The 12,953-nt window shown below is 37.4% G+C and overlaps 1 protein-coding gene across 1 annotated transcript in view; it reads left to right on the top strand.

The window, feature by feature from the left end:
* PIGK (phosphatidylinositol glycan anchor biosynthesis class K) overlaps positions 1-11,014 on the top strand; it is a 64,720-nt gene extending 53,706 nt beyond the window's left edge. Inside the window, exon 11 of the mRNA XM_085231616.1 lies at positions 9,997-11,014. Within this exon, the coding sequence (XP_085087742.1) occupies positions 9,997-10,113 (117 nt within the window). The 3' untranslated portion in view covers positions 10,114-11,014. The remainder of the gene's footprint in view (positions 1-9,996) is intronic.
* The last annotated feature ends 1,939 nt before the right edge of the window (positions 11,015-12,953 follow it).

The raw sequence follows: 12,953 nt of genomic DNA on the forward strand, positions 1-12,953 counted from the left end.
GGCTTATATTAAGCACAAAGGGAGGCTTAGCAGTTTAGACTTCCATCAAATAAACTGCATAACTAAAAAGAGAAGATGCCAAGCCTCATACTCTTGTACTTGAAAGTATTGTGTTCTCGCTTGTGGGAACTTGAGATTAGTAAAATTATAAAGGCTTTGCATTAAAAACAGGGAGATAGAATTAATTTTTGCTTAAGCAGGGAAGTGTCAAAAGCCTATTATGGTAATTTTTCAATTTTGTCTTAACTGTTCACTCGTTTTAAAATAGTTGTACAATTGAGTAGAGACATAATTGATGTGTTGTGGTTTCTTTTTTATTTCTTGTCCTTGGGCCATCATAAAAACATAGCTGAGGTGCACTTAGAGGCTTGGGAGAAGTAGGTGTGCTAATTAAGTAGTTGACAGTTTTCATATCGTAGTGAGAAAATTTGCCTAATGGATTGAAATAGTTTTATTTATAAGAGTGGTTCCCCTATTCTAAATTACGTCCAAGTACAAAATATTGATACTAGATGAAGACAGCTAAGCCACAAAAAAATTAAGTGTGAACATATAATTCCTAGCACTAGAATTCTGGGGTTGTAGAAACTGCCATGCTCACTACCATCATGGTCAGCAATAAAGAACGGTATGAAAAAATGTTACTTTAATAACTTGATTCATTGCCTTTTAATATAAGGATTGATTCTATTAAAGATGCTGAAAATATCAAAGAATGCAGAGCTATTGCACTTATTTTGTTAATCATTATGGAATTTAATGATCAACCTTGTCTGTATCATAACACCTAATGGTACAGCTAATGGTATTGATTGTGTTGAAAAGAGTGTTTTGTAGCTGAGAATGTGCTCTATTGAATTGTGTTATTGCACTCTTTGCATCAGTTGTAGTTTCCATGGAAATAAATAGGAGGCAGTACTTCCAGAGCAGCCTTTGTAGATGAGGCCCTACGCAATTCCTCTTCACTCTGCAGCCCGGGCAAGCCAAAAGGTGGAGGAGGGGACCTTGTTAGATCCACAGGCAAAGGGCAAAGTATTTGCTAAAATGATTGCTTACTCTTGATGGCATTGGATATAAAAATATTGTTATTGTGTTTTTGGTGGAGGCATGTGCAATTTGAGCCGAAGACTCCATTCTATGCTTTGTTTTACCTGTCACTAAAAACGTGCAGGATCAGAACATTTCTATAGGAAACAGATTACTGAAGTTACAGTAGGTTGTCCAGGATGCAAAATTTAATTTCAGCTTTCTGGTGTCAGTTCAGTGCTCTGTAATGCTTCAGTCTCTCATATAAACTTGTATGTTTTTTTTTAGTCATTACTTCTTTACTGTTTACACATGGAGATTTCTCTGCTAGACAGTGTTTATTTCAGCGAATAGTAAAATTAACAGTAACAGTTTTCCATTTTTTTTCATTCTATCTCTGTATTTCTTTTGAGCATATGCAGAATAAGAAGAAAGTAGCTGTTAGAATAAGCTCACATTGGTAAGGACAGAATATGAATGCTATCAATTTTAGCTTGACATATTTTGTAGAGCTGCCTGTGATGGTAGATACTTTGCTGAACATTTTTCCTCAGGTGATGGCACTGTTAGCTCCAAATATATTCACACATTTATCCCACTTAACCATGTAAGCTCAGTGAGGTGTTGTTGGTGATATTTTGTGTTAAGTTAATTATAGTTTGTTTACCCCTCAGTAGCGTGCTGTGAAGAGCATGGCAGTGTAGCTCACAAGCTCTTGACAGGACTGATGAATGGCTGGAGATAGAGATATTGGCAGGCTGCTCTCTGGTGCTGTGTCTGGAATTGTTTTCCTAAATAATTCAGAGAGTTGAAATTTGATGAAATCATTTCCATTTTAAGAATGGGTGGAAGGGGTAAATGAATGAAGACTCCAGGAATGGGAGAGCTCTGATTATATTGTTGAGCAGATAGGAGAGCATCCTGTCTCATTGTTCTCTTGGAAATCCTTTGTGTGTGTGTGTGTGTGTGTGTAGTTCAGCTTTGTGCAGGCAGACACTTCTGTCATGCTTTACTGCCCTTAGACGCTCTGCTCCCAGCACTCTTTCCCCACATGTTGACTGTGGTCTCTTGTGACTAAGAGTTCCTGGAGAAACCCAGCTCCAGCAGAGGGACACTTTGAGCTAGAGAGGGATCTCGTGTTTTTAGGAGGATTGCATGGGAAGAATTCTAAAAGTGCATCTACAAAGAGCTGTCAGACCATTAGTACTTACCTGGGACTGAGTGACAGCATGGCACCAGTAGGGCAGTGACCAGTGGTTAATTTAGGTGGGAGGAAGCTAAAGGGGAAATGGTTTGCTGATAGATACGAAGATCTGTAGTTTCATCTTTTTTAAGGACTTACCTTTCAGAACAGTGCTGGTATTGCACATACTGCGTGTGTTTATCTGTGGGGGTACATGCTCAGCTATACTCGCTCATTCATTCTTCCAGAAGGATGGACTGTTGAGCCCCAGGTAGCATCTGACTGATGAACTGGTATCATGCAAATGATATGGGGGAACAGGAACACTGAATATTTATGACACCATAAATCTGCCATTCTTTCTTAATGGCAGCTGCCAACAAAAACTCTTTACAGGAATGAATCTGCTCTCAGGGTCTCTTTGTTCTTTGACACATCAGGTGTAACATAAATGGCTTTCTGGTGTAGGTCTAATTATTTGCAACCACTAGGTTAAGTTCCTGTATTGCTTCCATGTTTTATGATTTGTTTTCAAGGTTGTATAGCAGCTAGAACAGCCAAAAGTTTTGAGTTGATATTTCAGAATAGTTCTTACTCCTTTTCTTTTTTTTTTCTTTTTCTTCTGCTCACAGGGAGAGTATATGCAACATAAAGTTGGGTGAGAATACTTGTCTGGCACATGAGTGCAAAAGCACTGCAGACAACAATTGCTTTTAAAAGCAGGGTGGTGACGGGGAACAGATCTATCAGCAGCTGTGGTACCCTGATTTCTCACTGAAAATGAAAACGTGTGACAGTAGAAACACATCTATGTTTGATCTTGCTGATATAAATGTGTGGGCTGTGTTTGCCTCAGTCCTTCTTTCCCATCCATTTTTTTCTCATGCCTATCTCTTAACTATAATGCAGTTTTGAGTTGTGCAAGCCACAGCTAGAAAAACCTGCACAGGTATAATGTCACACAGAGCTCAGGGCAAAGGAGAACTTTCAAAATTATAGTTGTAGAGATCCCAGAGACATTTAAAAAATGAGCAGTGAAAAGTACGCTAATAGAGAATATTGATTTGGATTCCGGTTTCTTTAAATGTAGCTGTTAAGATGTTTGATTAGATTTTGGACTCAGTATGACATATTGAGTATAAGATCCAATGTTGTCTAACATCTGTTGTTAATATTGCCTGCCACCTGGAAATGAATGAAGAGTTACTTGTGGGATATCCAAGAAAAAAAAAAAAAGCGTGGTTAGAACCGACACTGCTACTTTGAAAGGAGTAGTTCAGTAATTTGTGAACATCATGGTTTCTCCATATAAATGGATAAAACTTCATTTGAATGTGAGTGATCAAAATTCTGCTTCATAATGGAAGTTTTGAGGCATGCAATTAATTTTATGAGATTAAGGGGAAAAAAAAAAAAAAAAACTGCTTCAGAGTCCATTGATTTACAGGTACTTAGAAGGGCTCACCTTGAGGCAGTGACAGCATGGGAAATCCAGATGGAGCTCCCCAGCAGGAGGCAGGGGTGCCCGGTGTGCATCTCCCAAAGGGGGACAGGATGAGGCCTCTTCTCCGCAGAGCTGGGTTTTTGGTTCTGGTTCTGCTCCCACTGGCTTTGAGTTGCTGTAGCAACAACATCTGCCCTGTAGAAGACTTTGAGATAAAGCTTCCCTAGGGGAAAGTGGGCAGTGTATGCTGCTCCAAAAACAGAGTTGTGAGAGTGGGTTGGCACACTTTACACCTTTCTAGCATATATAAATACAAGGTAACTTTGCCCCATGAGCAGCCACTACAGACCCTTTTCACAACTTTTGTTCTTTTGCAACAGCCTTTTCTGTCTGCTTAACCCAACATTTGGGTTGCAGCAGGTGAGTCACTTTTACACCTGATTATTTTTGGAGGTCCTGGCCATGGAGCTGCAGACAAGTAGTACACAATCCCTAGTTTCTCACCTCCAATCAAGAAAGTTTATCACCATGTGCTGAATGTCATTAGTCTTGTTTTTGCTAATAATCTTCTTCTTGTTTAAATTAATTACAAACATTTTTGAGAAGGATGCTTCTTGAAGTAATGGTGGCCAACTTTTAATATCAAGTCTGTCTAATTACTCTGCTTATCTTCTATTTTTGCATGTTTCAGTTGGCATGAAGCTCAGTGTTTGTAAATCTATTTCATACATCTGATGTGGATTTAAGTGCTCTTTTATGAAAATTATGATCATAACTTCCTAGAAGTATATGAATGAATATAAATTTAAATATTTAAGGCCTACTAAGCAAATTATAGGTGTGATTTAATATATATATATATTTATTTATATATATTTATATTTATATATACATAGTTTTTCTTCATCTCCATCCTTCAGTGTATGTATGCTTCTAAGTATCATAATGACACTTGTAACTGAGCAGGTAAGAGCTCAGCCCTCTTACTTCAGCAGAGTTAAGAGTTCTGCAGTGCTAGTCTGCCAGAGATAGATGTGAATTGTTACTGCTGCCAGTGCAGAGCTGTGTTTGTTGGCTTTGGTTGTATCAAATCACACATCTTGGTTTGAAGGACTCTTTCGCACAATCCCTGTTTGCCAGGCATCCTTCTTATGAGCACTGGCCTGTCTGGAATTGAGCTGCACTGGGTCTCAGGTGCTGGGAAGGCTGCCTTTGATTAGAAGAAGTATATTATGTATTGTGTCAGAGGTTGGAAGATTAATGAATAACTGTTAAACCACTGAAAGCACTTTAAAGTGCTATATAATGCTGAGAGATAACACTGAAAGTAGAAAATAGTAAGTGAGCAGCCATTTTTGAAGTAGAGGATCATTTCTAATAAGCCCTACAGATTACATATTTTAGAAGGAAATGAAAAACTAAAGCTATTATAACAGTATTTGTTTTATGGTCACTGTTTCAAAGTACATGTTTAAAATGCAGATGTTGGTAATGACATGTTAATTTACTTTAGTTGCTGTTTTTGTTTTCCTCATGTTGTCCATGAATTTTTATTGATGAATGAACTTTCTTCACCATTTTATTAACACTGGAGATATCAGTAATCATGGCACTGTGGTTAATAAATACAAACCAGGAGATTAGACAAAAGGCTTTAAATTATTTTGCAGATTAACAGGAACTGCTTGTGTTGGAGTTCTCTTATGGCTTTAATCTTGCTGTGGGCACAAAAGAGGATTAAACTATTACTAGATGGCTGGAATTATTTGGTTTTCCCCACCCCACTGTGGGGACCACAGATCAAAACGGTAACCAATAAATTAGAAGTGCATACTTACACAAGAAGCTCTGAGGATATGTTTTGTGCTGTGATTTAATTGTGATGCATGTACATTTGTTCTGAAATTAAACTTTGTCATGTGTTTTCCTACAAGAATTACAATGATTATGTGGTCTGAAATTTTAAATTGCAAGTAAACCTGAATTTGTATAGAGTGTCTCTGAGAAATACATAATGGGCTTCTGACATGGTGTGCTGCGTGATAGAATTTGGCTCCTTCATATCTTTTGGCCTGAGATCAGTTTTTTTCCTGGGTTGAGAAGCAGGTGAACTGTTTCGGCCCTAGGTCTGAGGTCAGCCTTGGATTTCAAAGACCTCCTTTTTTTCCAGATTTCGGTAATGGTCTTTAACACAGACCACAACATAAAATGAAGTATCTTGATTTTAGTATCGTAATGTGAAAGAAATAGAAATATTCATTCAAATGAGGAATGACTTTTAAATCTGCACCCTAAAATACATAGCGTTTACCCCAATGACCTGATAATGATGTAGGACACTGCACTGGCAAGCAGCACAAGTGATTTACTTCCTGCTTCTGCCTGCTGACCTCCGAGACTGGCAGAGGTGGAGAAATCTACAGAGAGATACACACAGAGCTTCCCCTAGTAGCTGCTGCTCCTGCCAGAAAGCTCCGGGATCCAAGGTGGTGTTTTGTATCACCTGTGCTACAATAAATAGAGCCAAACTGGGCTTAGGACACAATGAAACTCCAGTTTCTCTCTTGAGCCCCATACAGAACAAGCTGTTGACATAGACAGAAGCGTTGGCCTGTCCTTTTCTTGTCTGGGAATGACTACATTCCTAGCTGTAATACTGCTGTGTTTATACCGTGTGCATTGCTTTATCTACTACTGCCATCCAAATGCGAGTTCTGAGTTTAACTTTTCTATGCCAGAATTTTTACTTGGGACACTGATATACGAAGTTGAGTTCTGCTGGAAGTGGACTGTAGTGTTAAATCATAATGGTATTTATCAAAGTGTTTTCCATGTGATGTTTTAAATCTTATTTCTGTTCTGATCTAACATTATAAATTTAAACCATTCTTAATTTAATTACTACTTCAGCTTTAATACTTTTTATTTCTTAAATAAAACTAATTTTAATTGCAATAACAAGTACTGTATGTTTTACAAAACACTTTCAATGAAAATCTTGGATACTTTCCATTATGATCCCTGAAGACCCATCCAGTTTGAAAATACACTGTTTTATCCTCTCCTTAATTACAGTACTTGGAGCAACTTTCTGTTAACTGTTAAGTTCTCAGAATAATGAGTCTACCAGAACTAAAGAGAGTGCAGCAGAAAACTGTTCACAGGAGGAAGCTTGCTGTTGCTTAGCTACCTATCTTCTTAATTTGGAATCTCCAGCAATTCAGTAACGTCTGGCCCTTAAGCTGCTGAATGTATTTGTTCGTGATGCATTGTGCCATTTCTGTGTGCATTTCACCTGTGTGTTACAGCTATTATTGTGGGGAGGAAGGGGGCGTTTATGATGGGGTTGTATTGTAGCAGAAATCACAAAAACTAAATATAAGCAGTCCTTAGTAAAGTTCTTATCTGGGTACTGTTACACTGAAATTCAGAATAATCTGAGTCAATGCTGCTCGAGAGAAGTCTCAAATAAGAGAAAGTTATGCAGAAATTTGAATAGTGAAACCTGCAGTCTTCTAGTAATACGCATTCTCACATCAATTTAGGCATAGTAAAGGTACACAATTAGTTGCAAATTAAAATACTGCAGCACTTAATATTTATTTGTCTGTTTAGCATTTTATTGTGAGTGAGAAAATGCCTGACTTTCAAAAATTGCCTTTCAGAGAAATTTGCTAGAATAAGATGCTGAATTAGGCCATGTTCATATGTTAAATATTGATTTATTATTGTAATTTAAGAATCTAGAAGAAACTTTGTATTCACTTATGCTTTCTAATTCATGCATAGCAACAGTTTATCTAGGGATTGCTTATGGCCGCAGTACTGGTATTCCTCCAGCTCTTGCAGGAATGCTTTAATGGTTTAGATATGAATCTGTGTAACCCCTTTTCAGGTATTCATAAGGTTTTGATGTCTGCATGATGCTAACGGAAAATACTGGCATATTTCAATATAATTTTGTGCTCAATTAACTTCACTATTGACTTACAGATGTACAACAGAGTTGCATTTCTTTGCCCTTTTATTGTGGTTAAGTATTTACATGCAGTTACCAGTCTTCACGTCTGTAAAAACTTTTTTGTTCAGATAATTTATTTTTAAGATGACCAAGCTCTTGTATAGCTTCAGCTGCTTTCTGGGGTACTTTCACGTTTTAAACAGTAACATATCCTTCATGATTTAGCACTGCATCACATGGCTTTAAGCTGATTATTTCTATGCCCTTGATGTCCCTGTGTAGAGACATGACTGCACTAGCCTTTGTTTCCTTGTGGAATTTCCTGGAGCAGCCTTCAGCACACGGTGTGACAGAATGTAAAACCATACCCATAGATCACCTTATAAATATTTATTCATATAAATTCTTTAAAGAAATTAAATTACGTGATCTATACAAAATAGGAGAGAGAGGCTTTTAGTGTCACTGACTGCAAATTGAAGTCATTTGTCTAGAAGGGTCAGGTGCCACTTTGTGGTAAGGAATTTGTCTGAGATCCAAGAAAGAGAAGATTGATAGTACAAAGAGATTGATGAAACGGGCACTGCAATATGCATATGAAGTTATGGGTTAATTAGGAGGATTTAAACAAGAAAGTTCCTCTGTGTGGAGAAGTGTCGTGTGCTGTTACCTGCAGAAGTGAGGTGTGCTGGCAGCCTGTTTGAACATTCAGAGTTGATTTCCTGAGATCTCTGTGTGGAGATGTGTGGCTGTGAATAGCAGTGAGGTGGCAGAGTAACAGTAATGCATCTGCTGCAGCTGATGAGTGCTTCTTAGGAAACAGTATGTGTTGTCTTTGCTTATAACTTTAGCTTTGCTGTTACAAATGGAAATTATAATGCCTGTTGTGATTCCGGTTTCAGAGGAAATGAAATCTTGAATATTTCTCGGTATCAGCTCCTTGAGGTGCCTGAGGAGACAAGGCCACTTGCTAAGCACTTAAGCAAAAATCTTAACATTATATCTATGGAGCTTAGCAGATGGAAGCTGAGCAATCCACAAACGTTGTTTTCTTCTTGGTAGAAGAGATGTTTTGAAAGAACAGATGCTGCAAAATGCTCCTTATTGCCTTCAAGTTCACCAGCCACCTGGTATGTTTACTGGAGAACGACATGGCAAGCTTCTGTAAGCAAATTCGTGCAGAAATTGAAGCAGTACCACCTCTTTTAAGTTATTCACGTTGCTGGCAGAGGATTTTAAATCTCACTTAAAGGTGGTGAAACCAAAATACGCTGTGTGCCCCTTGTGCCTCTTTCTGTTTAAGGACAGAGTAGTGCAAACCTTTCAGCAAGGCAGAGTAAAATAACTCACCACTCACTTCAGTATTTATTATTGTAGATCATCTCTGTCTGCATAGAAGAAGTGTAAAGCATAGTTGCTGAGGGCAAGAGTTGACATAGGCATGACAGGCTGAATTATACCTCTAAATACCATAATTCTGATAGTTTTGTCACGATACTCTTGACTAAAATTTTGCATTCATATGGATTCACCTTAGCCTTGGAGAGACAGATCTTGGGGCAGGCAGCAGCTCTTATCTTCTGCAATCCATTTCTCATAGTATGTGGAATATCTGAAATTTCTGTAAATATGAGAAGAGGAAGAAGGAGACAGACGAGTTTTATCTTACCTTACTGTTAAGTGTGTGATAGAAAAAAGAAAAAAACAAACTGCAGTGTATTGCTTTTTACCAAAGATGAAAAAATTGTTGAAGGGACAGGTATTTGAATTGCAGAATATATTTCTCCATTAGGGAAAAGCAGTTAGACTCAATGAGGCCTCTGGGAAATGTGACTGACATTAAAAACAATCCTATTTTGTGTTATGATACTCCTTTAATAATGAATCTGAGCTTTTTATGTGTTTAGATATGTTTATTTAAATAACTGTGTACAGAAGGAGCTGTAGAAAACATTCAAGGTAATGGAAAAACAACACCTCTTCTCTCATATTTTCAATTCCTGGGTCTATTTTTCATACTTGCAACATTCTTCTCTTATATTAACATGAGACCAGATAGGAGAAATTCTGTCCGTACAAATGAGTTTGGACATGTCCTACCATCAGTATCACCATCAAAGCAGTGTCTCAGGCACAGTTCTGGTGGCTTTCTGTGCTGCTTTGTCTCCCTGCCTAAGCATCAGCTCACTTCCCATCAACATTTACACCACGTCAAGAAGATGCTTCTTCATGAAGAAATACAGCTTGTGTTTTTCTCTGCAGCGGGATTTTATTTTTTTTCAGTTGATGAAGCACAGTGCCTGTTTCATAAGAAGACATAACTACTAATTGTGTTTCTCTTTTTTTTTTTTTTTTTTTTTTTTTTTTTTTTTTTTTTTTCAGAAACCAAAACCAAAGGACTGGCATCCTCCTGGAGGATTTATTCTAGGACTGTGGGCACTGATTATCATGGTTTTCTTCAAGACATATGGAATCAAACACATGAAGCACATCTTCTGAATTTGAGCAAGCAAGATGACTGCATTGACTGCTAGTTTGGATTCACTGGTGTCATCCGAGTTCTCTTTATGTATATTATGGTTGTAGTGAAAAACAGAGTTGGCATCTCACTTCTAAGTGCTCTTTTGACATCATGTCTTCTGCCCCTTTTTCTGAAGTCTAATGAATGATTATAATATTAGACAAATCTTTTTTTTTTTTTTTTTTTTTTTTCCTTTTTTTCCTATGCTTTCTTTTTGACCATCTTCTCTTTCTGGTTAAATTTAAAAATAGAAGGGTGAACCTAAACATCTTAGCAGACTTTCTGAGGTAATAATCTAGAAAAATATATTTTTTTTCCTGCTCTGTTAAATACAACCCTTAGGTCAATCCTTTCACTCTAGGCAAGTTTGGATTTAGGATTCTGAGTTGGTACAAGTGAAACAAAAATATGATTACCTCACTGAATCTACTTAAAAGATATGCCAACAGAGTGAAACTATGAGAACACCATGTCCACCAAGAGCATGTCATAGATGTCATCTTTTTACTCCACGTGATCTGGATTTGGACGTTCTGGGATTTTCAATCCACTGGATTTTTGCATAAAGTAAAACTCTAGGATCAGGATGAAAAATGTTGTAAGTGGTATTCTTGTATTCAGTAATTTCTGAGCACTTGGAAGATGAAATTTATAATTTAAGTTTTGTAAATTCTGTTCGGGCATATTGATCTGTTCTTCTTGGACATGTAATGATGAATGCATGCTAACTGTGTTTTGGCTGGTAATACACAGATACTAATAAAGAGAAGAGCAAATTTCTGCAAGTATAAAAACAGTAAGTGCCAACTAGGTGATGCTTTTGGAATCTGTTCTCTCCCCTAATCATAATAAAGCTGATGCATACGTGGTTTAAAGCTACTAGATGTTATCTGTAAACACGTTATATCAAAGCCAATAGTGAGAATAGGGTGTTGAGCATTTTCCTATGGCATAGAACATACAAATCTGAGTGCTTACACATTTTTATTGTTTTTTGCTTTCCTTCTCTTTCAGTCTGGCTGTGGCATCATAACCTCATTTAAGAGGTAGCAGACTTGTCAGAGACCTGTGTATGCAGGGACTGGAAAGAATACAGAGAGGGCAGCTACTGAGGCTCTCAGCTTGGGTTGGATGCCAGAGAACAATAAGCAACAGAAGTGTAGCTTATCTCCTGAGTGTAAAAATCCTTTTTCTCCCTGTATCTTCTAGGCTTGGAGAGGATAAAAGTACCAGATGAGCTGTTTTCGGGAGGTAAATACTTACCTGCTACACCTTGACCTCACAATAAAGTTGTGGTACTTAGAACCTTGTGGTATTTTTTGCTTTCAGCATTTGCTGAGCTCCAAGAACAACAAGTAAGCTGTATTGAAAACACTAGTGTCCTTATAATTTTATAAACTGTTCTTCTGTGGAAAATAATAGTGATTTCTTCCCAGTTTGCCACTGAGAAGTTTTTATATAACTGAAGCAGCTTAATCTGAAAGATGAAAGCTTTGTTCACTTCTTCAGAGAAGGTGGAGGTGAGAAACTCTGTGAAGCATGAGGAATGGATGTCTTTGTGATGTTTTGGTTTGGTGTTTTTTTTTTTTGGTTTTTGGGGTAGGATCTTTCACCATCAGTAGGTTGATATGACAAACATGATGTCAGGGTGACTTCTCTTAAAATGCAAAAAGCTATATATTCTCATACAACAACCTACTGAGATTTGTTGTAGACTGCTGCAGAAATACAGAGACATAGAATTGTGTAGGTACTGTAGAAAAATGAATCCTGCAGAATTTGTTCTTAGAGGATTTGCTTGCATTCCATTTTTTAATCCAGCCTTTGATCCTCTTTTTCTATTGTAATGAATATTTTTAATCAAATATTTATTTTATGGGCTGGCTTTGTCACATATTAAAAAATGGATAAAGTGAAATTGATAGAGCTTTCTGCCTTGCTTCAGTTTGAATTAGGGTTGCTGGGAGCCCTCCGCCCTTACTGAATTCTTTTTCTGCCATCTTTTGCAGGAGATCGGGGGTAGAAGTGTCAGCAGAGCTCAGCAAGGAGCAGAAGATACCAAAGTTTCTGTCTTTTTAAAACTTATCTGCTTAGGGAAAGGGAGGCAATTAGGTAGGTTATTAAAATGCAATTTAGAAATAGAAGCACTCGGTAAATGTGCCCGTGAAGGTGATTAAACTGAAGTGAGAACAACAATTATACTAAAATGTGACAAACTACACTGTGGGCTTTTCTAATGTTTTTGTAAGCACCAAGTAACGGGTTGAAATACATGTTTCTCAGTCACCATAAAGTTGCCTGTACTACATGTATGGCACATTATTTTTTATACAATATGTTTTATTCTTTGAGTTGTTTAGCCTGAAAACAACTCTAGAAATATCTCCTTATTGTCTGTAAATGTGTTTGTGCAATTATATATTTATTTCTTTTAAGTTAGTAATCTTTTTCGCTGACAGCCCTTCAAACTCACTTGGGATCTGGACTCCAGGAACAAATGAGGACATTCTTATACACCATTCGTGTTTTACAGGCCAGAAAATATGCTTGTGCAGTGCAGATGCTTTCTGCGTTGTGCACAGATGATCTCTGTAATGGAATTGAGAAAATAGGCAAGTTGACAGCTCCTTTATGTTTCCTTGCATAGAAACTTACAGAGCAGAAGTAATTTTGGTATTTTGAGAGTCTGTGTAGGTAGGTCTGTGAACCAAATACACTCATGCTTCCAGTATTTTGTATGTGTATGCCTGCATCTTTCACTGTGTAACTGGACTGATCTGTCTGCAGTGGGTTTTGTAGATGTTGTTTACAATACCGT

The sequence above is a fragment of the Meleagris gallopavo genome, chromosome 10 (genome assembly GCF_905368555.1).
Source record: "Meleagris gallopavo chromosome 10, MGAL_WU_HG_1.1, whole genome shotgun sequence".
Classification (NCBI taxonomy): domain Eukaryota; kingdom Metazoa; phylum Chordata; class Aves; order Galliformes; family Phasianidae; genus Meleagris; species Meleagris gallopavo.